Below are 27489 nucleotides of genomic sequence, written 5' to 3'. Positions count from 1 at the left end.
CTGGAGATTTTAAATGTATATCTATGATTATTTTTTTAAAATCTGTTAATAAATAAGGAAGACATTAAAATTAACATATCTAACTTCAAATTTTTGACAAACTGACATATCATATTTATATTTAGAGTAGCCGCGTTTAAAAAACCGGAGATTTTATCGCCCGAAACTGTAAAAACCAGTTATATGTAGTTCAGAATTTTCCCGCTAGGCGGTTCTAATTTTTAATTTAAATGTAAAATTTTACCCAAAATAAAAAAAATTCTAATTAAATCAAATTTTTAAGTTAATATTTTTATTTTGTTTGAATAAAATAATTTTACATTACTTATTTTTTTTGTTTAATTTAGAGAATAAGTTTTAAAGTGATATATAAATTTTATTTAAATGGTCATCCACATGTAATATAATCAGCTCATGATGGATCCACTAAGTATGTATCCCATTTCTGAAGCTTTTGAAAGCACTTATTCTTATAACAGGCAGATTTCTTCTGTTAGGATGATGCCATCCTCCCCCCAAATAGTTATTATCATTCCCAGGATCTAAGTGTAAAAGACCTATAACAGTTAGGGAGTTGAATCCATTTTTATAGAAGCAGAAATATAATCTATGATTATGGTTTGGACCCTCTATAACTGTAATCTACCCTTCCACTTTCCCCTCTCTTGGTGAAGATATCTTTAACGCCGATACGATTTTTGAAATATAAGATTCCACTTTTGTCTCTCTTGTTGAAGATATCTTCACCAAGAGAGGCAAAAGTGGAATCTTAAATTTCAAAAATCGTATCGGCGTTGAAGATATCTTCACCAAGAGAGGGGAAAGTGGAATCTTACATTTCAAAAATCGTATCGGCGTTGAAGATATCTTCACCAAGAGAAGGGAAAGTAGAATCTTACATTTCAAAAATCGTATCGGCGTTGAAGATATCTTCACCAAGAGAGGGGAAAGTGGAAAGGTATATTACAGTTTTAGAGGGTCCAAACCATAATCATAGATTATGTTTCTGCTTCTATAAAAATGGATTCAACTCCCTAACTGTATAATAGTTCAACGTGAATAGCAAAATCCTTTGGAACAAACATACCATAGACAAGGAGAAAGGCATTCTGTTACTTTTATATAAAGATTGTATAACTAGCAGCTGCGCCTCGAACTTCTATATCTATATAATGTCTCTATCTTTTAAAACTTAATTAATTACTAAACCTTTATAATCATACATAAAAAATAAGAATTGTTAATGTTTACATGTTAACATTTAAAAGATTGGTATATATATACAGCTTTTAAATTAAATAAGTGGAGAAAAAAAAATACTTTATCTTAAAGAAGCTTGATCAATTTATCTTCCACTAGCGACTACGCCCCTAGAGGCCTCTAATGGCACTTTAAATGTTAGGTTTTTGTTCAAGTCTCTACGATACCCCAGCCAGAAAGTAGCATCACTATCGCGCTACTATAGCGCACGATATCGTGTAGCAATCGAGCACGAGTTCTTACGATATCGCTAAATAGTCGTCCAATGCACATTGACGATATGTTACGATAAGTGGTCGAAAAGGTACTTAGAGCTGCGCGATACACCTACGAACTCGTAAGTGATATCGTAAGTATCGTACGCGATATCGCATCAGTTTCGTAGCAGTTTCGTTATGGCATTGACGCATTTTTTACGACATTTAGCGATATCGCATCAATGTCGCGAGTATTTATGGGGGTCAATTAAACGATAAACGCGATTAAATCGCATAACTCGTACACGATACAATAGCTACATTTACGATAAAGTCGCATACGATTGCTTTCCGAATTTGGCGAGTAGCTGGTTAAAAAATCAGATAATAATAATTTATTTAATATTTATTCAAAGATTTAAAGAACATATACAAAAAAATGATACTGTATGACATTTTCTTTCATAATAAACTTTAAATATATTAGAACATTTACTAATAAGACAACATCCATAACAGCAAGACCAAAAAAATATCTCTTAATTACTGAAAAAAGTATTATTCAATAACTTAAGTTTTTCTTTGCTCCCAAGTTTGAAATTGATAGGACACATAATCCAGAACAAACCTATTTATACAAGAGTGTTACTTTAAAAAAAGGCTACATTATTTTTACAAATAAAGGGTGACAACATCCATAAAAGCAAAGCATTAAACGGTATGACAGACGAACATTAACTCTAGAAGAGTGTCATAACTTAATATACAAAATATAAATATAAATGATTTGACAACATTCTATGTAAAGTTAAAAAAACTCCATAAATACAGAAACTGTAAAAGGACATAATGACAAATAAAAAAATGTTGTTAAAATGCTATAAATCAAGATGTTTAAAATGGAATCATGAAAAGTTTAAAATCGATAGGATAATTTTAACATGACTAAATTAACAGAAAAGCTAACGTTACGGACGTACGGACGGACCGATCCTTAAAAAAGCATATATGGCATAATACTATAAACAATTTTCTACGAATATTAAAACAAATATCATAAATTAATACAAGCTTTGTTATCGAGGGCCTTTGGCCCCTTGGGTCGAACAAAACTGGTTTTAATTTCATTTTCTACATAAAGCTTAAAAAAATTTCAGATTTCTAGGGAAGACTTTTTCTTGTTTGTTTTTGTAAGTTACAATTTATTGTTTTTATCATTTGGAATTTTTTTTAAAAATGCAAAGTTTTAATTGTCTAGGTAAGTTCTTTAATTAGTTTTCTTATAAACATGGCTTACAACATCCATAAAAGCGAAGCACTGAAGAAACTGTAGGTTAATGAAATTTAACTGTCACTAAACACTTCCAGATAGAATTTCACTTTTCATATTCATTACCTATAAGGTAATAAATGTCACAAGGAGAATTTTAGGTCACAGAGTTCACATTAGGGAGATGTTATCCCTATGACTTCCATCATACTCCGCCACCACCTGGGCTCCGGTTGTACGGACAGAGCTTAGGGGCAAGAATTAAGTGAACCGTGGTGGCTCCCACGACCAAGGCCTCTGGGTTGCTTCTCTGAAAAAATATTAACTATTAATAAACGTTTTAACTAATAATTGTTTTCTATAAAAGGGGTAGTTTTGTGTCTTAACATTTGGGATGTACATCAATTTATCGGTCATTGTCTTAACCCTTTTAGATCCCTAAGTTTTATATTTTATATCATCGTATTGTAGACAGCTTTCCGCGAACATTATGCGGATAGTATGGCGAAAAACTGGTTCAAATCCATCGAATATACCTGGTTGTCAACAGCCTGTCCAGCCTCTCCTACACCATACCATCTCCTTCCTCAACCTTAAATTATATACTTACAATAAAGTAACACGATGTCTGTACAACCGAAGGATCTCGCTAACCCCTGAACTGATATGATTCTCCTTTACAGGGTTTCTCTAAAGACCTTGTAAGGTTCATTTTTTCGGGGAAAAGAATGAAGAAAGGGAAGAGAAAGCGCCCCTAGAATCCCCCCCCCCCCAAAAAAAATAATATATTAATAACAGGATCTCTATGTGTCTATCTGAACCCCAACCCCCACAACAAAATTGCTTATTAAATTAAAATTAAAATAGGGGCGTAGCCGCTAGAATTATGTAAAATAGTAATGTTTTTCAGCAGCTTAAGATTTGGATAACTACATAATTACGGGATCAGGGATAAGACAATGGCCGATAAATTGATGTACTTTCCCTATAATGATACACAACTTTACCCTTCTGAAGGTAAAATGAAAATTTAATAAGTCTCGAAAGTTTTAAGGCGAAAAAATAAGAAAACATCTTTATAAAAGTTTGGGGACTATTGTAATAAAGAGCCCATTGTCCCCTCCCTTCCTGATTAATATAAATTTGTCTGAAGTTCTTGTGCGACAAACAGACACACAAACATTTATTAGACTGACATACATATAATTACTTATAAAGAAGGATTATTAACAGAAAGGGAGGGAACATTGGGCTGTTTATTACACTAGTCCCCAATATTTTATAATGATGTTTTCTTATTTGTTGGTTAACAACTTTGGGGACTTGGAGGATTCATTAAGTTAAGTGTCCAACCGTTTTCTCCCCTCCTCGGTGTAAAAAAACACTAAAAGAATATGCAAGAGGGGAGATAATATGAATAAAATTAAGAGTCTTGATTTATCGCCCCTTGTCTTATCCCTTTCAATCCCTGAATTAGCACCTGCAAGATTACTGAAGTTCCGTTTGTTTTTCCTCAGTGTGGACTGGCCAGTGCAGCTGTTGCAGTGACAGCACTATCTGGACCCCCGTAACCTAATTAAAGAAATATAAATAATTGAGGCCGGTTTTAGGCTATTTTGCAATTCATTTCGCTCATTAAAAATATCGGACCATGGAAAAAAACGAAGTAGCGGGTTTCGTCGTATTTTCACAGAAGCTTTTCTCCTATTCCTAGCCCCTTTGTGAGGATCTAACCCAACAGAGCAATCATTAACATTTACCTAGACTTACCTATCAAAAGCTTCTGTTAAAATACGACTAAACCTGCTACTTCGTTTTCTTTCAAAAATCCAAAAGATCAACTACCTATTTTAAAAAATATTACTTTAAATTTCGCTTATTTTTACTTTATTTTCTTGTGAAAAGAGGGAGGGGGGAAAGAGAAAGACTATTTACCCCCATCCACTTACAATTTTTAAAAACTTTCGACGGAAATTTTTAGAGAGTGAATTAACAGGTATCTAGAGGGATGAGACATTGGACGTAAAATTGATGTACAACCCCAATAATGATACTCAAAATTACCCCTTCTTTAGATTGAAATTAGTTGTTAAAATTTTTGAGAACTCAACTTAATGAATCAACAAATCAAATTGACTAACACCCTCAAAGCTTCGGGGACTAGTGTAATAAACAGCCCATTGTTCCCTATTTCTCTTATGATTAATACTGGTACCCAAAGTTTTATATAGAGATACACAGACAGACATTTACCCTGTTACTTTTATATAAAGGAAACATTGAGGCGTAGCCTCTCTATAAGTTAGTATGCATGTACGTACAGACAGACAGTAATATTTTTATATATAGATACACAGACAGACAGACATTTACCCTGTTACTTTTATATAAAGGAAACATTGATGCGTAGTGAAAGGTTGAGAAAAGGTAGCCTTACTCACCTAAACAACAGTGTTAGCTACTCTATAAGTTAGTATGCATGTACGTACAGACAAACAGTAATATCTTTATATATAGATACACAGACAGACAGACATTTACCCTGTTACTTTTATACAAAGGAAACATTGATGCGTAGCTACTCTATAAGTTAGCACGCATGTACGTACAGACAGACAGTAATATTTTTATATATAGATACACAGACAGATAGACATCATGTTACTTTTAAATAAGTATACATATTCAACAGTCACACTGTTACTTTCATATAAGGATATGCGGCCTAGCCACTCTACAATAAATTAATCCGTACGTACCTGACTCATAGAGCACACAGCCAGACCTATTCTCTCCGATCCTTTAGCTGACCTCAAGCGGATCCAACCAAAGGGTCAACTCCTCAGGCAAAATTTAGCGGACATCCCTGCAGTATTTCGGATACATCTGAAATATAAATTGATATAAAAACTTTGGGACTGATAAATTCTTTGTACATTGTTCCCTCCCTCCCTGATGAACCATAATACATATATTATTACTTGGATGTTGTACCAGATTTTTTATTACTCTATTAAAGTAAAACTTGTAGCTGGCTAAAATAACAATTCTCCCCATCCCCTCCCCTCTCTTAATGGATAAGACAATAAATAATTGATTTATATACGCCTTTTATTTATTGATTTTTAGCTTGCACACGCTGCTATTTTGTACCAACCTATCAAGAATTATTTAAACGATTTCCTAATTTTTTTGAGCTCAAAAATGAGTGAAAGTGATGTCAAAACTTTGGGTACTGGTTATTTTCTACAGGGAATGTCAGCTCAATTAAAGAATTTTCAGCAGTGTATCTTTATATTCAGGGATCTTAAGGGATAAGACAATGAACAATGAATTGTAGTACATACCCAATATTATTGAACAAAATTACCCATTCTGTAGATTAAAATTGTCACACAAGTTGAAGCTTGATTTTTTTTGTTATTGGAGGTTATAACTAGACAACCACCCTTCGGGGGGTTAACAAATTACCTAACCTGAAACCGGATCCCTTGAATGGCTTCTTAGAGAACCAATGGTCTTTGTACCTCCGGCGCAACACATCGATCAGGGCATCGTGGAACCTGTAAGTTAATCACAATTTTTTCACGGAACCCGTAATAAATATAAAAAAATCATCAAAAGTTAACAAGAAAATCATCCAAAAAACATAGGTACTTTTTACTTCAAGATTTTCCATGGATTAGAAACATAAACGACAACATCCATAAAAGCGATGCTTAACAAAACAGAAAGACAGACAAACGAACATGTTTATATTTGAAAAGACTTTATGGTGTAGAGTTACTAGGTACTCTTTCTAAATTGAAACTGTCACAGGAAAATATCAAAGTTTAAAATTGATGGGACAAATGTAACAAGCTGAAATAAGATAAAAGATGGACGTACAGAAAGACTCTTAACTATAGAAAAGCTTTGCTTTGCAAAAAAAATAGAGGAATATTTTAACTACCACTGTCCTATCCCTCCCAGCCCCAATCCCTCAAATAATGGCAGGTATCTAAAGGGATAAGACGATGACCGATAAATTGATTTTCATCCCCAATGATGATACACAAAATTACCCCTTCTGTAGATTACAATTAATGATTGTAAAGTTTGGACTAACTAATCTACATTCAATAAGTCTCTAAAATTGCTCTTAACAGCTGTTAATACAAAACTTTGGGTACGTACCTGGCTATCTGAGTCTCTGACACGCCTCTCCGGGACAGACGGACAGGGTGGACAGAAAATTGGACGCGCTCAACAATTCAAGCTTCTTTGTAGATACGAAGGGGACAACGTGGAAGTTATGTTAGGTCTGAAATAACAAGTCATTGGTTGATTAGTTTTACACTATAGGTTACACACTGCAACTTAGGTCCGGTCTAAAATGATAAGGATTAGTTTTATTGTGATTTGGGACACTTACCATTCTTCAGGGATATCTAAGGATAAGATTATAAAATCTCTTCGGTAGATTAAAGTTATTGGTTGAAAAGTTGAAGGATGGAGGGGGACAACGATGCAACACTGGAAGTTAGGTTTGGTCAGAAAAAAAGATCACTTATACAGGGATCTAAAGGGAAAAGACAATGGCCGATAATCATCCCCAATGATGATAAACAAAGTTACCCTATTTGTTAATTGATTAATTAGGTTTTTAAAAGTAGTTTACCTATTCAACAAATAAATGCTTAACATTACAACTAAAAGGTCCCTAACAAAATGGTTTACGGTAATGGAATATTTAGATAATTTTGCAGTCAATTAAAAAAAAAATTTACCAATTGATCAAGGATTTCCATCTTGTCTGCATCCTCGCCATAATTCTGGCTTCCTTAGCAGCTAAACTTTCTAGATAGAAAAGGTTGTTTTAAAAGTCAAAGGAACTCAACTAAATATAGAGTTACAAATTTGAGATTAACTTTTTAAAAAAAATTTCATAAAAATTTCCCTTGACACACAAAAAATTTCGGCGGGAAACGGCGGGAGCAGCAGTTCCACTGCCGTTTCTTCACAGTTCCATAATGTACCTATTTAAAGCAAATGCCATGTCATATCCCAGATTTGTAACTCTTGTTCCTTTGAGTTTTAGTTTTATTAGTCGAGTTCCTTTGACTTTTAGTTTTGGTTTTAAAACCTTTGTTACAAATTTGTGTAAATACAGGATATGCTTTGCTTATAAATATTATATGCACAAAGTTGTGATAAGATAAAAAATCCGAAAACCATAAATATCATACATAAAGTTACTGTCAAAAAAATTTAAATATCAGTATGGACTTGATGAAGATTATTTGCTATACTTTCTAAATCATGCCTAACTTTTAACTATTACAAAAATTCCAATGTCATTTTTGAAATCAAGAGGGGAATTTAAACGTGACTAAAATAACTAATAGAGCTTACTTTCTGTTACGGTTGTCTCAGACGCAAAGACATATTTCAATAGGTAACATCCTTTTAGAAATACTTTTTTTCAATTTTCAAATTTCTATAACTACCCCCCCCCCCCCCCCCCCCCAACAGAACTATGAACTCTAGCCGCGGCACTCGGCACCCTTGCCTTCTTATAAGATTGACGGTAACAGCAAGGGAGGGAGGGTACATTGGACCAGGGATCTAAAGGGATAAGACAATGGCCGATATACTAAATAACCAATCAAAATTCAATTAAAGTCCCTCATTTGTAAAGCCAACTAATAATAATAAGAGGATAGGTATTATATAAAATAGGGGACTAAATAGCCCGATGTCCCCCTCTCTGGTTTATTACACCGAGACCCTAAGTTTTACAAACACGTTGTTATCTTATTAAACTTAATTCAAATAATTTTTATTGGTTGATTAATTAAGTTATAAAAAAAATTTTAGAGGAAGATTCATATTGTCCATTGACCTATCCCTGTATCTGAATGTTAAATTCTTACCTACCTATACAGTACAACTAATCTGTCCTTGATGGAACATAAACTATTAATGCATCCGATTTCCACTTCTACATTGTCGTTCTGAAATTATTTAAAAGGATAAAATATTACAATAATACATATCTATCTATCTATCTCCTAATAGATATGAGAATGATTAACGTAATTAAGTATGTATAGGGATGAAATAGGTAGAGCAGGCAGGGATCTAAGGGGATGAGACAATATGGGCGATAAATTGATGTACTTCCCCAACGATGATACACAAATTACCACTTTTGTAGACTAGAATTAAGAGTGTCAAAAGTCAAAACTTAATATCAGAAGAACATAAATTTATAAAAGTTGAAAAAATTGTAAGTGAATTTGTTGAAAAAAAGGAATAAATACGGGATAATGTTTAGGGACATACTTACATTTTTAAATACAGAGGTCTATAGGGATGTAGCCATTTTTATGAAAATTTTAAACATTGAAAAAAATAATATTTCTAAGATAATAACATCGAAAACTTCAATATCATCTTGTGAACAACAATCTAATCTTACTCCAATTCTAATAACTAAAACACACTTTTTTTTGAATGTCACGCGAGTTTTATAGAGGGCTGTATTATAAACAGTAAAATAACCCAAAAACCATTTGTTTTTATCAATTAAATATTGAAAAACTATTTTGAAAGTTAAATTTATAAAATTTTCTGATGCTCGCTCGCCGGCTTGACGTTCACGTTCCTATCCACCAACAGAAAATTTTAGTTGCGCGGCATTCTTGCGCGAAAGGGTTTTTAAGCCAAGTTCATTTTCAACATTTAAAAAACAAATAATGTTTTCTAATATTTTGAATTATCAGAAAATTTAACGCTCTTTTATTAAAAAATTTAAATAATGTAAATAAAATTTTTGTATTTTTTAAGATACATTTTTAAAATGAGCTTGTCTTTTATAAATGATGACGCCACTTAGCTACGAACTTACCATATTTTTACCATAATATCGTAAATACGATTTTGTCGCTAATTTAGCAAAAACTCGCGTAAGATATATACGATTATATCGCCAATATCGTAAATACGATTTTGTCGCAAAATTAGCAAAGATATCGTGAGCAACTTTAGGCGATATTTACTATATTTTTGCAAAAAATCGTAAATACGATATTGGCGATAAAATACGATATATCGCACGCGAGTTTCCTTACGACGTTTCTGGCTGGGACCTTTTTATGATGCGTTCAAGTCTCTCAAATATCTAATTTTTAAAGATTTTTTGCGATTTCTCTTGGGAGGGACCCAGCGAAACCTTTTAAAAAAAAGGTAGCATGCTACCTTTTTCGATATCTCTAAGAGTAACATTTTGGCGAACTTTTGTGAGCTCGTAAGATGGTAGCTAGCTAGTATTTTAGAGCTCCTACTTTAGTAGCTTGCTACCTCATAAATTATTAGCTTTTCTGCTAACTTTGGCGACCTCGAAAATACTAGCAGAAGAAAAAAACGCGATTTCGCTCAAACGTAGCATTTTACAGTGTTAACACACACATACATCAAACACACAATCAACCCATGATCAAAATTGATAGGGAAAAAATATAGTTTATAAATTTGCCACTAGGGACTCAAATAATTTTTTAAAGACTCTATCAATCTTTCTGTTTTCTAACTGAAAACAATAAAAATGGTAATACATAATGTTATAAAGTGTTTATAGTCTTTGGTGAAAAAAGTTGTTTTTAGAAGGCATTCTTTTTTTTAAACAACAGCAATTACAGAAACATATCTTTATGATCATTATATTAAGCTAAGAATGGTATGATTTCTGCTAAGTTGAAAATTTATTCTAATAAACAATGAGTTAAAACATGAATAAATTGAGAGACATGAATGAGAATGACATAGTCTGTCTTTCTTCCTCTCTCTCTCTGTCTCTAACTCTCTTTGTCTCTCTCTCTCGCCCCCCCTCCCTACATGCACCTTCCACTTTTCTCTATGATTATAGCTTCCCCCTGAGTTTGGAGCATTTAGGAGTTCGTATAAGAAATGTTTCGAGTCGCCGTCGAGATCTCAATTGACGCATTTTAATTTATGCTACTAGTGTGCGACTTCGTCCCATACTCTACTACGATATCGATGGCGAACTCGCATGCTACCTTTTGCTTGAAAGGACGATTTTCCAACGTTTATCGCCCAAAAATTAGGTGTTAATTCAAGGCGAATGGGATTCGAGGTAGCATAGGACTCGGTACATATATTGCACGAGCTCGAAGGCGACTCCACGGCGAAATGTCTTGCTGGGGAGGTGGTATTTCCCCCATAAATGTTATAAACCTTTCCGGGACCTATGAAAAGCTACCCTGTTAAGGAGAACCCACTCGGTTCAGCGGTTAGCGAGATCCTTCCGCACAGACAGACAGACAAACAGACATTCTGTTACTTGGTTACAAGGATTCTCTGATCCCTGGTATTGTTAGTTTTTTTGAGAGAAAAAGTGAATTAATCACGAAACCTTTCATCATACAAAAATTGCCTATTTTAACATTAAAGATTGGAATAAAGCTTTTAAAACAAATAAGTGACAACAAATTAAATACGTTTTCCCTTCGTTGGTTTTGAAGGTCCGTATGGCATAATTTTAGAGAGGCTGCGCTTCTAACAAATGGAGATTTTAACGCAACAGACCATGAAAATCAATTATATATAGTTTTAAAAATGACCGCTAGATGACTCAATTGAATTATAGAATTTAAGCCTTCATGCCAAAATAGTATAGTAATAAATATTTTTTTGAAAATTTTGTTTGTTTTAAAAATCATTATTAATTCTTATCCTATTTCTTTGTAGTATTTTTTTATTAACACGCAAAGAAAGATTTAAAAGATTTAGAAAATAATATTTTTTTGCGGTTATAGATATACGGCGTTGTCACTAATAAGGACAGGAAATGTACTTCTAATTTCTAAAGCTTATACTTATAAGCCAATGTTTATACAGAAATTTACAAGGATTGGTCCCAGTAAATAGTTCTAGCGGCTACACCTTAGAGGCCTCTAGTGGTACGTTAAGTGAATTTATTTCAATTCAAATATATATATATTCAAATGTATATATATCTTTGTTGCGTTCAAGTCTATACGCAAAAAAAGAATATTAAGAATATTTCGATTTTTTTTGTGATTTCTCTTGGGAGGTTGTTGGTACCTTCCCCCAAAATAGTTATAAACCTTCCCTGGACCTATGAGAAGCTACCTTGTAAAGGAGAATCAGTTCAGCGGTAAGTGAGATATTTCATTACCTACACACATACAGACAATACAGATCCAAGCATAGTTTATGTATTTGAGGAAAAATTAATTAATCACGAAACCTTTCACCATACATAAAAGAATTGAAACCTTTAAATGAAGTTAAAAGACTTTTATAAAGCTTTATACATATTAGTAACATAAAACCTAATATTTTTCTTGACGTTTGTTAAAAGATTGGATGGTATAGCTAAATTATTAAGAGGTTACGCTTCTAACAAATGGAGATTTTAACGCTACATGCCATGAAAATCAATTATATATAGTTTTATTTTTGTCCGCTAGAGAACTCAATTGAATTTTACTTTTAATCCTGAATGCCAAAATGAGACATTAACAATATTTTTTATTTGTTTCTTTTGTAGTAAAAGTAATAGATTTTTAACCCTTAATTCATCTTGTTTTTTTATCTTTGTTTGAAAAGCAGGAAAAGATTTAAATCATTTTATAATTATTATATGAAATGTATCACTTGTGTCATAATTCTTAAAACAGTCATCGCAATGTTGATAAACTTAATTTCTAAAGTTTATATTATTCAGCAATTACTCTAAAGAGAAACAAACACACGTTTTCCCGTATCGCCAAGAAATCAATCGAATCAATATCCGGTGAATTAAAAATTATGTCTAGTATCGTATTGTATCCAATTTTATACAGATATAAAAATATAGGGCATCTCTGGGCTAAAAAAATGGTTTAATTTTATAAATGTACATTTTTATTTTTTATATCCGCGGAAAGCTGTTCATAATACGATGCGAGAAATAACTATCATGGATTATACTTTTAAATATAGGAGCTAGACCTGAAAATAGTCTAAGCTCCTGCAAACTGATGTAATCCTTGTTAAAAATGTCTAATATCTGAAAATTATGTTTATTAATTTGTTGTATAAAATGTAACCCAGGATTACTTCCAAAAATACAAAATGGGAATAATCCGCCATGTATCTTGTTTAACCCACCCGAACTTGTGTAATTATCGCACCGTAGAACTGTTCCCCGACTCTAAGTTGGATCGGAAATGGCCACTTATAGTCACTATGACCTTTCCATAAATAAATGTACATTTTTTCCTCGAAATGTATCATAGGAAGAACTCTTTATATATTCCATTTTAACCTAACCTATAATTGTAAAGATGGGAGTTACTAGCAGGGTTGGGCCGGATATTTTTTTGGCCGGATACCAAAAGGGACTATATATCCTTTTTTAATACATTAATATGTAGTAATTTGGCCGGTTATCCGGCCGGATATCCTGTAATTTGGCCGGATAACCGGATATTTGCCGGATATCCGGTATCCGGCCGGATATCCGGCCAACTCCGGTATCCGGCAAATATCCGGTTATCCGGCAAAATTACCGGATATCCGGCCGGATAACCGGCCAAATTACTACATATTAATGTATCAAAAAAGGATATATAGTCCCTTTGGTGGCAACGCACCTTAAGGGGCGATTCTTTGTATTTTTAAAATTGCTTTTAATAGGTTATTTTAGGTTAGGTTAGGTTATATTTGGTTAGGTGATTGCCCCGCAGGGTTAGGCAATTAGCCCCGCAAGGTTAGAGTCCCCTGCGAGGGGCTAGAAATAGGAGGAAAGCTAATGTGAAAATACGAATAATTGCTCCTAAAGGGGCGTTGCCAAGAAAGGGGCTATACCCGAAAAAAAATTCTTCATAAACTGGTGTTTTATATCATACTAGCGGATGCGTCCCTAGTATCTAGGGATATTAGAAGGGACATGAAAGTGCAGAAAAAATATGGGTATGACACATAACTGAGAGTTGAAATTTTTTTAATACCTCCTTCCTGGCGGGCACAGGATGCCAGCAAATCTGGTAAGGTCATTCAGGTAAAAAGTAAAAATATCTTTTTACTTAAACAAAGCATTTCATGTTATCTAATACTAAAATATCCTATAGTCGTACATCCTCATATGTAATATAGGTGTTCAAGTCGATTTCAGGTTCTAGGTATAATCCTGCAAGTCCTGGACCTCTAGGTCTCCAGAAATCTTTAAACGGGCCGCAAGTTTTTACTTAAAGATTTAAAATTTTAAACTTAGGCTTTTTTATATATTTTCATGACATATTACAATTTCATAAAATCCATTGCCGTTTACCTGCCAACCGTTTGGTTGCGGCTGGCAGCTGGCAAGTACTGCTGCCACCGCCAAAATTTATGTTTTGAGATTTCTAATATAAAATTTACATAAAGATAAACATATTCAGAAAAAATTGTTCTTCTAGCTTCAATAATGAAAAAAATTACAGCCATTTAAGATGAAAAAAAACCCAGAAATTTTTGTTGTAAAATATAAAAGATTATATTGCCGGATATCCGGCCGGATAGTTTCAATATCCGGTATCCGGCCGGATATTGAAAATGGCCGGATATCCGGCCCAACCCTAGTTATTAGTAACCAAACCTATTTTTGAATGACATTTTTAGAATTGTCCCCCCCCCCCAACCTATAGATGGGGGTATTAAAAACTTTTTCTTTACTTCCTACAATTAAAAATATAGGGTCGACTCACCCCTCCCTTCCAACCTAAAGGGCCACTAGAAGCGTAGCCGCTTGAAATGATTAAAAGCCCATAAATAGCGCAGCAATACAATCTAAGAAAGATTTATATGAAAATATATTACAGAACAATAAATCATTTGTTAATGCCACATACCGAAATTTCCAAATTATTGATTTAGATCCTAAGATATAAATTTTAGAGAAATGAATAGGCTAAACAAATCTAAGCTTCATATATGGCGAGATCTAACGCCAAAAAACCTTACCCTTATATATAAGTACTATAGCGGTTACGCCTCTAGGGGCACTTGTGGAGGGTGGAGTTGAATCGCAAAACCCATTTTTAAAGTTTAGATTTTAAAAAAGTAAAAAAAAATTTGGGGGTGGGGGGAAATTTTTTTCTAAGTGCGATTTCTCCTGGGAGGTTGGTGGTACCCTCCACCCTCCCAAGACCTATGAGAAGCTACCCTGTTAAGGAGAACCCAATCGGTTCGGCAGTTAGCGAGATCCTTCGGTACAAACAAACATACATCCTGTTGCTTTACTATAAGGACTAGCGACCGCGCCCCTAGTACCTAGGGGTTCTATATTCAAAGGGACATGTAAGAGCAGAAAAATAGCCTAAAACAAACCCTGACTTATTTATAAAAATAAAATAGCCTAACAGTTCTTCTCAGGACCTATCCTTCACTGCAAAGGAAAACCATAAAGGTACAGCGGTTAACAAGATCCTTCACTGGACACACAAAAAAGCTTACTACTCTATATAAAAGGATATGTATGTCTGTGATTCCCCCAACCTTGAATTATCCTCTATATTGAGATTTTGTACACCCTCACCCCCCCCCCCCTCACCCTCAAAAAGGGATTGTTTTCAATCTTTTACTTATGGCCTCGCTCCTAGATTGAGGATTTACACTAAGTGGTTGAAAAGACTATAACTATCTTCAAGAAAAATTTTTGCTTCCTTGAAAAGCCTTCCGAAGCTAGCATCGTAAGCTTTATAAACAAACAAGTAGTCAAATATTCTTTATTATATCTTAAATTATATTTAAATAAATAAGGAAGGTATAGAACATTACCATAACTAACTCCTAATTTGTGACGTACTGACATGTCGTTTTTATATATTGAGTAGTTCCGCTTAAAAACTGGTGATTTCAACGCCGAAAACTCTTAAAATCAATTATATGTAGTTTATAATTTTTCATCTAAATTAAAATCTAAAAGTCAAATTTACCCTAAAATTTAGAAGTTAGTCTTTCTAAAAATAAAAGTTATTAGTAAAATTTTAATACACTTTTTCCTAAAAGCAAAAAAAATTAAAAAAGACTTTTACAGAAAAGGGGAAAAGAACTTTAGTGATATGGCATTTTATAGTATGATTTTTTTTCTCATCGAAACAGCTGTAAACAAAAAGTAATACCATTATACGTTGTACTCATTTATGAAGCTTTAAATAGCTAATTAATAAGCAAAGTTATTTGGTATGCATAATAGCTTGTCACTTCTTGCTTCACATTGTACTTTAATGTTTTCTTACTGGTAGGTTCTTGACCATTTACACGAATGAAATCTTGATCCATTGTTCCATCCCTAAACCCTAAGAATTTTATACTTTACAGGTACAAGTACGTTCAATAAAAAGTATCAATTTAGCAATAGTTTAGTTGGGATAAAAACAGCAAGGTAAAATACTATAAAACTATCCTATTATATAATGTGGTAAGTTTTTTTTGTCTTTCATAGATAAGGAACATTACCAATACTAACTTCTAAGTAGTGATGTACTGACCTATCCTATTTATATACAGAGTAGCTATGTTTACAAAAACAAGAGTTTTTAAGAATTTTATTGATTAAATTTTTAAAATCTGTTAACAAGTAAGGAAGCATAATACAATATCATAAATAACTTCTAAATTTTGACGTACTTACATATCCTATTTATATATAGAGAAACTGCGTTTATAAAACTCGTAATATAACGTATATTTATGTTTAAATTTTAAAAATCTGTTAATAAACAATTAAGGTATAATACATATACCAAAGCCAGCTTCTAAGTTATGACGTACTTACATATCCTATTAATATATTGAGTAGCTACGTTTAGAGAACTGAAGATTTAATGTATATTAGTGATTAAATATTTAAAATCTGTTAATAAATAAGGAAGATATAGAACATAATCATAAAAAACTACTAATTTGTGACGTACTGCCATTTTTATATATAGAGCAGCTACGTTTACAAAAATGGTGATTTTATGTTTATTTACGTTTAAATTTTAAAAAATCTGTTAATAAATAAGGAAGACATGATACATTATAACTAATTTCTAAGTTATGACGTACTGACATATCCTATATCTATATATAGAGTAGCTACGTTTATAAAACTGGAGATTTAAGTATATTAATGCTTAAATTTTTAAAATCTGTTAATAAACAAGGAAGGTATAGAACATTACCATAACTAACTTCTAAGTTATGACGTACTAACATTTATGTTTGTATATAGAGTAACTGCGTTTACAAAACTGGCGATTTGAACGCGCGCTCAATACTCTAAAAATCAATTACATGTAGTTTATAATTTTCCCGCTAGTCGGCTCTAAATTAAAGTCTAAAAGTTAAATTTACCCTAAGATAAAGAAGATTTTACTCCTCAAAAACAATGATATTAAAAAAATTGTATCACACTTTGTTTTAAAAGTAATAAAGATGAAAAAAATACTTTTACAGAACAATGAAAAATGTTTAATTGAATAGACATATATATATTCATTTTATATCCCATCAAGGGCATCTTCTTGTGTTTGAATCATTTCTAATTGAGATTTCTTAAGCTTAGCATAGCTATAATGACTAAACCTATCTAATATATAAATTAATACATTAAATTAGAGGTAAATTCTTAAGTTAATGCTGAATCCGCTTCGGTAGCCAGATCACTAAAATTATTTTGTAAAAAATCTAAAAAGATTTAATTAAATCTTATGTTAATAACTCTTTTATGATTTTAAAACACTTTCCTGTTAATTTATAGATAAATTTGAACAAAATAATTGATGAAATCTATTCAGCGATGCTTGATTTTTTAAGAACCATAAATAAATTACAAACCGTCCTAAAAAATTAAAAATTAGTTCATTCCTGGACCCTGAGAATTGTTCTGAACAAGTACGTTAAATAAAAAAAACGAAGCAATATTCAACTAGCCAAAATTTAGTTGGAAAAAAGAGTAAAATAAAATACATTAAATTTATGGAAACCAGTTTTACTTACATTTTAGCAGGTATTAATAATAAATCAGTATAAAGATTATACATCATTAACTAATTATCTTTGGCGTACAAATATGCCTAATTGTCAGAAAGAATATTAAAAGTATCTTATATTGATCCCTCCCTGTATCCCAAACCCAAAATTCACTCTTCCTCTCCTATCTATCTATCTATCATTTATTTATCTATCTATCCAACCCCGTACAGTATCTCTACGTTATAGTCGGTTAGTCCGACGGACTTTTAAAAGATTACGTGCAGCTCGCGTCTTATCGCGCTTTACGTGGTGTTAAGTCAAGTCAGTCAGTTGTATTTTAAAGCTTGAGCAGTGAACATAGTGACGCTACGCGCGCGGCGCGCGTTTAGAGCAAGTTAACATACCGGTGCGTGCGTGCGCGTGTGTTTGTGTGTGTAATTTCTTCTCATAATTATAACTACAGTTAACCAGTGATTTAAACTGGACAGACAGACGGACGGATATGGAAGGGGAAGGGGGGGGGGGCGGAAAAGGAAAGAAATCATGAGAAAGCATCTGTTGTTAAAATTTCTTTCTCACAAGACAGCTAGCTATATAATATAGATAGATAGTGGTTTATAGATATCAATTTTTAACGTGAACAACATAAATTTGTTTCTGTAAAAGATAGAAATTAAGATATAGAAAGCATTTAATTTTAAAATTCAGTCTGAAAATGGATTTAAATTTTCTTTTAATTTGTCTAAACTGTTCATATTTTTACTCAATCTAGCTGTTTTGCTGTTATTTCATCAACAAAAGTCATTTTGTCCTTCAAATAATCGTCTGATTTGTAAGTAATAACCATTATGATATTGATTTCTACTTTATTATATAAAGTAGTAAGGTTTTCTTGTCTGTAGCTTAAGCTTTTGATAACTATTGAACCGATAGGGTTCTCTATTTTAGGCAAGCTTCACCTGGATGGTTTTATTTTTGATTCAAGTTTTTGGATAGTTTTAAGCTATTCTTTTGCTTTTCCGTGCCCCTAGAAGTTAGGAGCGCAGCCTTTAGTGAATTATAGAGACTGAGGCTCAAGTACATGTAGGCTTTTTATACGAAAAGTGCATAAAAATAGATTAAAACCGTCACAAGCCTAAAATTTAAGATAAAGTAGTTTAAAACCATACTTAAAATTTAAATTAAAAAATAAAATAGACTAAAACTTTCCAAGACTGAAAGTTAGAAAATAAAATAGTATAAAACCATCCTAGAACCTCTGTAAAGCGTCCCTGATATCAGGGAACTCAATTGGTTCAGTGGTTTACGAGATCTTAAAAAACAATAAAAAAAACTTACTTACATATTTGATCTAGCAATTTTTTCGTTAGCTTAGAAAAAGATACCAAATATTTTTGCTATCTTGGATAGAAAAACATCCATGCATTAAGATAGAAAGCATCTAATTTGAGAATTTGGTTTTTGTGCATAGATAGATAGATAGAGATAGAAAGCATATGTTATGAAAATTAAGATAGATAGATAGATATAAAATCTTTCTCTTACCGTTTAATAGTGAAACAACATTAATAAGCTTCAGGGAGGAGGGGACATTGGGATGTTTATTACACTAGTCCCCAATGTTTTATGATAATATTTTCTTATTTGTTGCCTTCACAACTTTTGGGACTTTTAATTTATTTTGATTGATTGGTTCATTAGGTTGAGTTTCAAACGTTTCATCCACTAATTGTAATCTACTGAAGGGGTAATTTTGTGTATCATCATTGGGGTTGTACTATAATTCATAAGCCATTGTCTTATCCCTTTAGATCCTTGTGTGAAACAACATTAATAAGCTTCCTATTTAATTTCTTAGTAGAAAGCTGTTTCTAGAAATATTATAAAGTCAATAATATCAAAGAAAACAGGATGATTAAGTCCATATATAACTGGTGGAAAACTTTAGACACTGTCAGTTTATACCAACCAATCAAGATTTTACTAAAGCACAAAGTTTAGAGAACCTGTTTATAAAACTTTGGGTACCAGAATAACTTACAGTCTAAAAGCTTGGGGTTAAGGAATTCTGGGTCAGTGCTAACGCAATGACGGGTATGACCATTCATACCCTACATATAAAGTAGCTTTGCTACTACTTACAACCAGTATTGCTACCAGGGATCTAAAGGGATAAGACAGTGGCCGATAAATTGATGTAATTCCCCAATGATGATACACAAAATTCCCACTTTTGTAGATTACAATTATTGCTTGAATCGTTTTGACACTCAACTCAATGTGTCAACCAATCAAAATTCAGTAAAAGCCAACGAATGAAAAAAGCTATAAAACTTTGGGGACTAGTGTAATAAACAACCCATTGTCCCCTCTCTCCCAGAGCTTTGCTACTACTTACAATTTAACAATGTTACCCTACTGTCATACTATGGCAACAATAAGACCATAGTCCCATATACAGATGGTAACTTTCTCATTTTTACACAATTTTCATTTTAATTTGTGGTCAGAAACGAAAGGCCTTAAACATTTTTACTTTTGAGGTTGCTTATACCATATGGTTTCCTTGTACTATATGTCTATCTGTCTGTTTGTCTATCTATCTATCTATTCTTTCATATTATATCCATCTACAATAGGAACCTTTCCTGTAAAGGAGAACCATATCGGTTCAGCGGTTAGCGAGAAATATTACATATTTATATGACTTTGGACTGTCTATCTATCTATCAATATACTATGTACTGGCCTCTAGGGGCACTTAGGTTCGCGAGAGAGGGGATATTTTGACGCCTGCTCATTTTCAATTTCAGTTTTAAAAAGAAAAGAAAAAAATTGTGTAGGGGGGAGAGGGATTTTTTTGTTCAATTGAACAAGGGGCAATTTCTTTTGGGAGGGTAGCATCACCCTCCCCTAAAATAGTAATAAACATTTTCTGGACCTTATTTAGGCTACATTATAAAGGAGAACCATATCGGTTAAATGATTCTTCAGTTTAGGCACATGGACATCCTGTTACTTTTATATAAGGATTAAGCAAAATCTCAATAATTTCAGAATTAAAGCAATTAAAGTTATCTTCGAAAAATGAAATAAATTTTTAAAAAGTGAAAAAAATTGTGAATTAAAAAAAAAAAAAACATGGTGATTTAGAGTGACAAAAAGCCACTCCAAAAGTGTTAAAAAAGTAAGCCCTAAAAGCGCTGAAATTTTAGTGAAAAAGTTAGAATAGATATTTGTTAATAAAAAATCAATTAAAAATTATATTTTGATTGACTAAAAAATCGACGAAACAGAATTGTATATATTTGTTCATCAACGTAAATGTAAGTAATATTTTTATAAAACTTTTAGAAGCAAAGTAACTGTATAATTTATTATGTATGTTTGTCTTACGTTGTAGTAATATTGCTAAATTGATGTTTAAAGACAATGGCCAAGAAATTGATATACAACCCCAATGATGCTACACAAAATTACCCCTTGTGTAAAATACAATTAGTGGTTTATACGTTAGGACACTCAATTTTATGAACCAACCAATCAAAATTCAAGAAAGTCTCCAATGGTTTTAAGTCAACGAGTAAGGAAACGTTATTATAAAACTTTGGGGACTCACGTAATAAACAGCCCAATGTTTCCTCCATCCCTGTATTTAATTCAGATAAATACGAAACTTGGTATAGTTATTTATCGCATCGTATTATAGACAGCTTTCCGCAGATATTAAAATAAAAAATTTTAAGATTGAAAACAGTTTTGTTAGACCCGGAGTGCCGAAGTCCCAGGATAACAAAACTTTATTTTTATTTTTCATTTAGAATTGTTTGTATTACGATGATATACATGATTTTTCAGTATGGATGAGAACCGATTCTAATCCAGCGAATATTAATCGGTTTCGAAGCCATACTGGAAATTAATGTTCCCTGTTCTATTAAATTTGTTTATTTTTGCAGATAAATTTGACGATTTAACAATTTTTTAATAATTTGTTTATTTTCAAAAATTAACTAGCTCGATAATTAGATGTTTTGAAATATTATATAAGTAAAACTAAAATTTATATTGAAAAACAAGTTACAAAAAAAGTAATTTTTCTTTGGTATAATTCTTTATAATAGATATTTTTTCTATCGATTAATTTCGAGAGAATAAATTATAATTGTATAATACTCTCAATTAAATTTTAAAAACGTACAGGTGAACGTACGTTCGGCTGTACTATAATTATAAAGAATCTACCCTACTAAAAATAATTTTAATTTCTTCAAAAACATTATCAATCAATGTAAAAACTGTTTAAAATATGCGAAAAAAAACACACATCTTTTCAAGGCTAAAAAACAAGGATATCATTATCCAAACTGAAGGTCTAACGTTTGAGACAAAGGGAAAAACGAACATTGAAAATAAAGATAACAGTTTTAAAGAAATGAAAGTTTCCTAATTTGTACGTACTTATCTTTTATTGAGTTGCTACGCCTTTAATATTATGTCTTATTGTCCTAGTAATATAAACAACATGTTTTCATTGGATGTACGGACTTTCTGGTAACAATTATTTAGTTGCTACGCTTTCTAAATCGTACCTAACTGTTGCAGGAATCACCTTGAAAAGTTTGAAATTCTAACATGCTTAAATTAACGGAAAGAGATAACCGTTAAGGATGGACATACAGACGGACCGACCCTAATAATAGAAAAGCTTCGCTTAACAAAAAAAACAATCAACAAGCAATCAATTTTTCGCCTGTTTATAGAATTATACCAATATGCTAATTTTATACAATTTTACTGTGAAAACTATGTTTTTATCTTGTATATCTATTCTTATATGTATATACTAGCGTTTAGTGGCGAAAATTTTTTTTTTCTAGGGGTGGGTGGTGGTACCCTCCCCCTAAATAGATATAAACTTTCCCAGGACCTGTTAAGGAGAACCCAATCGGTTTAGCAGTTCTGACAGACAGACAAACAGACGACAGACAAACAGACAGACAAACAGACAGACAAACAGACAGACAAACAGACAGACAAACAGACAGACAAACAGACAGACAAACAGACAGACAAACAGACAGACAAATAGACAGACAAACAGACAGACAAACAGACAGACAAACAGACAGACAAACAGACAGACAAACAGACAGACAAACAGACAGACAAACAGACAGACAAACAGACAGGCAAACAGACAGACAAACAAACAGACATCCTGTTAATTTATTATAAGTATATAATAAAGTAACAAGATGTCTGTTTGTTTGTACAATAAGATCCTAAAAAAGTTATTGTTTTTATGATATTTGACTTTTTTATTGATCTATAAAATGGGTTATTTATTATTTATCATAACTGCGGTCGTATATTAATTTATCGTCTACTAAACTGTGTATTACACTAATCCTCAAATATTTATGATAACGTTTTCTTATTCGTCGGATTACAAACTTTGGAGATTTTTATTGAAATTTGATTGGTTGGTTCATTAAGTTAAGTGTTCAAATGTTTCATCAACTAATTCTAATCTTCAGAAGGGTATAATTTTGTGTATCATCATTGGAAATACAAATTCATCGGCCATTGTCTTATCTCTTTATATCCCGGTGTTTAAATATATAAATTGAGAGATAATTTATCATCCATTGTCCAAGCCCTGTATGGTAGCAAGTGTGTTTAATTGTTTTTAATTGGTTATACCTGATTTCAAACTATTTGGACACCGTCATACAAAACAACAACAAGATGTGAAAAATCAGGGATCTTAAGGGATAAGACAATAAAAAGACGATAAATTGAATTATGAAGGCAATCAAAATTACTCCTTCTGAAGATTAAAGTTATTGGTTAAAAAGGTTGGACGCTGCTGAACAAGCCAAACAAGTTTTGATAAGGGTACCCAAAGGTTTGGTAAAAGTACCCAAAGCTTTTAGCCAACGAATGAGAGTGCCATCTCAAAGATCGTGTAATCAAAGGGTTATTTGTCAGCTTAGTTGCTATTTAAAATTTCGTTGTTTTTAATAAATTTTTATTGGGACATTCTATACAGTTCATTGAATCTAATCTCTCTATCTATCTATATAGCTATCCAACTATCTATCTATCTATCTATCTATCTTTATATACAGATGGTTGACTTTTATTTCCCAGTAATAAAATGGAGAAATTAAAAGTTGATTTTTTATAAAATTTTTAAAAAGTATGTCAAAAATTTCATTTTTATTATAAGCAAAGGGATAATTTTTTGACGCATCATATTATAGGCAGCTTTCCACTTAAAAAATATAAGATTAAAACGAGCTTTGTTAGACCTGAATCTATTCTAAGATTCTGTGTTTGGTTCGCTATTTATGGATGTTGTCATCCTTGTTATATATATTACTTCATTAGGATAAATTATAATGATATAGTGTAAGAAAAAAATTCTTCCCTTCTCCCCTCCCCCCTCCAGATTTTAATATTCCTTCGGGCTTAATTTCTCTTTTTTCATCATTCTATCTAATTTTTATCTACTACTTTTTTTTTTAAAAAAAGCATTGCTTTAATTAGGAACAGTCACTCTTTTCGTTAATTTAGGCATGTTAGAATTGTCCTATCAAACTCCAACCTTAGATGCTGATTATTAAAATTTTAGCTGTCTTTCTTCAATAGCAGCCGAAAAAATCACATTTACACATAGCGCTACGAACAAAAAGATAAGTGAATTATTGAGTAGTTTCACTACTAAAAAATATACGAATGGCTGTGGTATTGGCAGGGCTAGGCAGCCGCGCGTCAGCCGCGTTGAATTCTTTATATTATTTTATTAAAAAAAGTAAGTTGTCTTGAGCAAAGGATCTATCATACCACATAACCGATATGGTCTCCTTTATCTTGAAGCTCCTTAAAGATCCTTATATTGTTTTCGGCTATATTATTTTTATAAATAAGTCTGAATATGGGTTTAGGCTATTTTCTGCCCTCCATTTCTTTTCGAATATAGATACCCTAGATGCTAGGTGGGCAACCCTAATAATTTTCAAATTCAGCTGGATGGCTAAACCTATATCTAAACAGACAACTCATCTTTTTGGAACTTTTTGTTTGCACACAAGCGATTTGAGGCGGAGGCGCGGCTTATGCTCGGCTGCCGAGCCCTGGTTTTTGGCAAATCAAACAGAAATGATGCAGTGAAAAATAAATTTCTGCTGATCAAGGGCATTATTTGTGTTTTAATTGTGGTTGATAAAGTTTGAAACAAGGATGATATCATGATGATAAACAAAATTAACCCTGCTGTAAAGTTATTTGTTAAAAACTTTTAACACTTCTAGTTTAAATTAATCATTCATGGTTTAATAAAAGTACCCGAAGTTTTTGAGCTAATAAATGTGAGATCGTGTTTATAAAACTTTGGGTACCAGTATAATTTATTGTCAAATGTCCCCTCCCTTCCTGATAAAAACAAAACACAGAAATATATTTTTTTTCCAATATGGCTTTGAAACAGATTGATATTCGTTGGATTAGAACTGGTTCTCAGCCATACTGAAAAATCATGTATAGCATCGTATTACAGACAATTTTCCACGAGGATTAAAATATTTCAGTCGATTGTCTAAAGTAGCAACTGTTTCTTTTTCTAATTTAAACGGTCAGTTATTTTCTTCATATTTTATTTTTTAAAAACAATAAAATATAACAAAAGCAAGAATTTAAAGCTATATAATTAAAAGAAATATATTTATAATGAAATATTTCGTTAAATATTTTTAAAAGCGAAGCTTTCCTATGAATTGGGGTCTGTAAGTCCGTCTGTCTGTACGTTCGACCGTACGTCACAGTTAGCTCTCTTCATTAATTTAGACTTTAGAATTTCAGAGTTTTGCTTTTATGAATGTTGTCATCCTTGTTTATTCAATAATCAAATATAAACTAATTTTTAACATACACATATCAGCCAACAAACAATTGAAGAATATACCTAATCATAGAGTAGCTTCGCTACTAATTAATTTCTTTGGTATGACGCGGCGATTTTGATCCGAACCCGACACCTTCTAAATATTTTTGTATTTTCTATGAATGAAAATAATAAAAGAATAATAGGTTTGTTCTTGAGTTTTAAGCACATGCTTATTGCTTGAGAGTGTTCATACAAAATTGTTTAAAAAATTAATACATTTTAAAGCTAAAATTTTAAACTAGGGAGGGAGGGAACATTTGGCTGTTTATTACACTAGTCCCCAAAGTTTTTTTAATAACATTTTCTTATTCGTTGGATCTAAAACTCTGGGGACTTTTATAGAATTTTTATTAGTTGGTTCATTAAATTAAGTGTATAGATGTATAACCGAGATAACAACCTGCCCCAAGTGGTAAGGACCTTTTTCGTCTTCTAGCATATTGTTTTCTGCTCTTTTGTAGCGACTTGGCTCTGCTTATATTTCCGACCCAATTGAAAGTCGGTTCTGGGTCCCCAACTCGTGGGTAAAGTAAAATATAGCTCTTGCCCTCTTTATCTTTTACTTTAATGTACATTTTTAGCGATAGATGTCAATGTTTTTTTTATCTATTTTGTGTGAACACCCCCATACACACCAACACGTACTCAAATTTTCATTGCCAAGGTCTTTTACTACAATTCAATACAAAACTTAAATTGGCTTCATTTCCCCAGCGGGGGTTGGGTTGGGAACAATGCAACCCCCCCCCCCACCCCCCAAGGGTACATTGAACTGTTTAAATTATACTGGTACCCAAAGTTTGGTCTAAAACTTTGGGAACTTTTATTAATCGTTATTAGTTGGTTCAAACTACCCTTATCCAAACATTTTATAATTTTGATCTACAGATAGGGTAATTTAGTTTATCATCAATGGGGGTGGAATTTAGATTATCGTCCCCATTGTCTTATCCCCTAAGCTCTCTGTTTTTTTTTTCCAACTAGATGGGATATTGAATACGAATAAGGGTATCGTGAGTTAATTTCAAAAGAGTTTAAAATATACTCTCAAAATTTTTACATATGTGTATGAATGATGCTTAGATAGATAAATAGATGAATAAATAGATGGATAGATAGATATATTGATAGATGGATAGATAGATATATTGATAGATGGATAGATATATGGATGGATAGATAGATAGATATGAAGAGGATAGATAGATAATAATAATAATAATGTTTATTTGGTGCTGCCAGGTACCCCCTAGCTTAGATGGATAGATAGATATAATGATAGATGGATAGATATATGGATAGATAGATAGATGGATAGAAAGATTAGTAGATAGATGGGTAGTTAGATGGATATATAGATAGATGGATATATGGGTAAATAGATGGATAGATTGATAGATAGATGGATAGCTATGTAGATGGATAGATTGATGAATAGATAGATGGATAGAAACAAAGATAAATAGAGGATAAATATATATATCTATCTATCTTTCAATCATTCTTTCTATCTTTCTTTCTTTCTTTCTATCTATCTATCTTACCATCTGTCTGTCTATCTATCTATCTACTGATTAATGGGATGTTTCTGACTGTCCTAATGAATATCTATTGATGTTTCTTTCTTTAAAACATTCATTCATTGGGATGTTCTTATAAAACAGCTTAAAACTTGACCAAGACCAAACTATCAGTCAAGCCATTTGAAAGATATTAATTATATCTTTTAACAAATATTGGATTACTGATTCCTATTACAACAAGGTACAAGGCGAATCATCTCTATAATCTATAGCCCT

At 32.2% G+C, this 27489-nt stretch overlaps 2 protein-coding genes across 9 annotated transcripts in view; one reads left to right on the top strand and one right to left on the bottom strand.

Annotated features, from left to right (window-relative positions):
* Positions 1-1848: 1848 nt before the first annotated feature.
* Positions 1849-9853, bottom strand: LOC145334616 (protein BTG2-like). 8 transcript variants are annotated; one of them, XR_013884889.1, is made up of 8 exons: positions 8643-9853; positions 7497-7566; positions 6904-7030; positions 6204-6290; positions 5487-5613; positions 4208-4299; positions 3264-3319; positions 1849-3037 (listed from the first exon to the last, which is right to left on the bottom strand). XR_013884889.1 is itself a non-coding variant. In XM_080180145.1 (7 exons), exons 2-4 carry the CDS (start codon positions 7535-7537, stop codon positions 5562-5564), a joined length of 180 nt encoding a protein of 59 aa, XP_080036271.1. In that variant the 5' UTR covers positions 7538-7566; positions 8643-9383; the 3' UTR covers positions 1849-3037; positions 3264-3319; positions 4208-4299; positions 5487-5561. The 8 variants fall into 8 exon arrangements, 2 of the variants coding, with proteins under 2 accessions (XP_080036271.1, XP_080036272.1); XR_013884888.1 differs by having other exon boundaries at positions 8647-9383; XR_013884891.1 differs by lacking the exon at positions 5487-5613 and having other exon boundaries at positions 8643-9383.
* Positions 9854-20884: 11031 nt separating this feature from the next.
* The window catches only part of LOC145334465 (uncharacterized), a 144524-nt gene continuing 137919 nt past the window's right edge, over positions 20885-27489 (top strand). Inside the window, exon 1 of the mRNA XM_080179929.1 lies at positions 20885-21065. The gene's annotated coding sequence lies outside the window, so the exon portion shown is untranslated. The remainder of the gene's footprint in view (positions 21066-27489) is intronic.

Source organism: Acartia tonsa, chromosome 12, assembly GCF_053477335.1.
Source record: "Acartia tonsa isolate MP-2025a chromosome 12, ASM5347733v1, whole genome shotgun sequence".
Classification (NCBI taxonomy): domain Eukaryota; kingdom Metazoa; phylum Arthropoda; class Copepoda; order Calanoida; family Acartiidae; genus Acartia; species Acartia tonsa.
The sequence above is the reverse complement of the archived record's forward strand: the minus strand, read 5'-3'. Positions and strand labels throughout refer to the sequence as shown.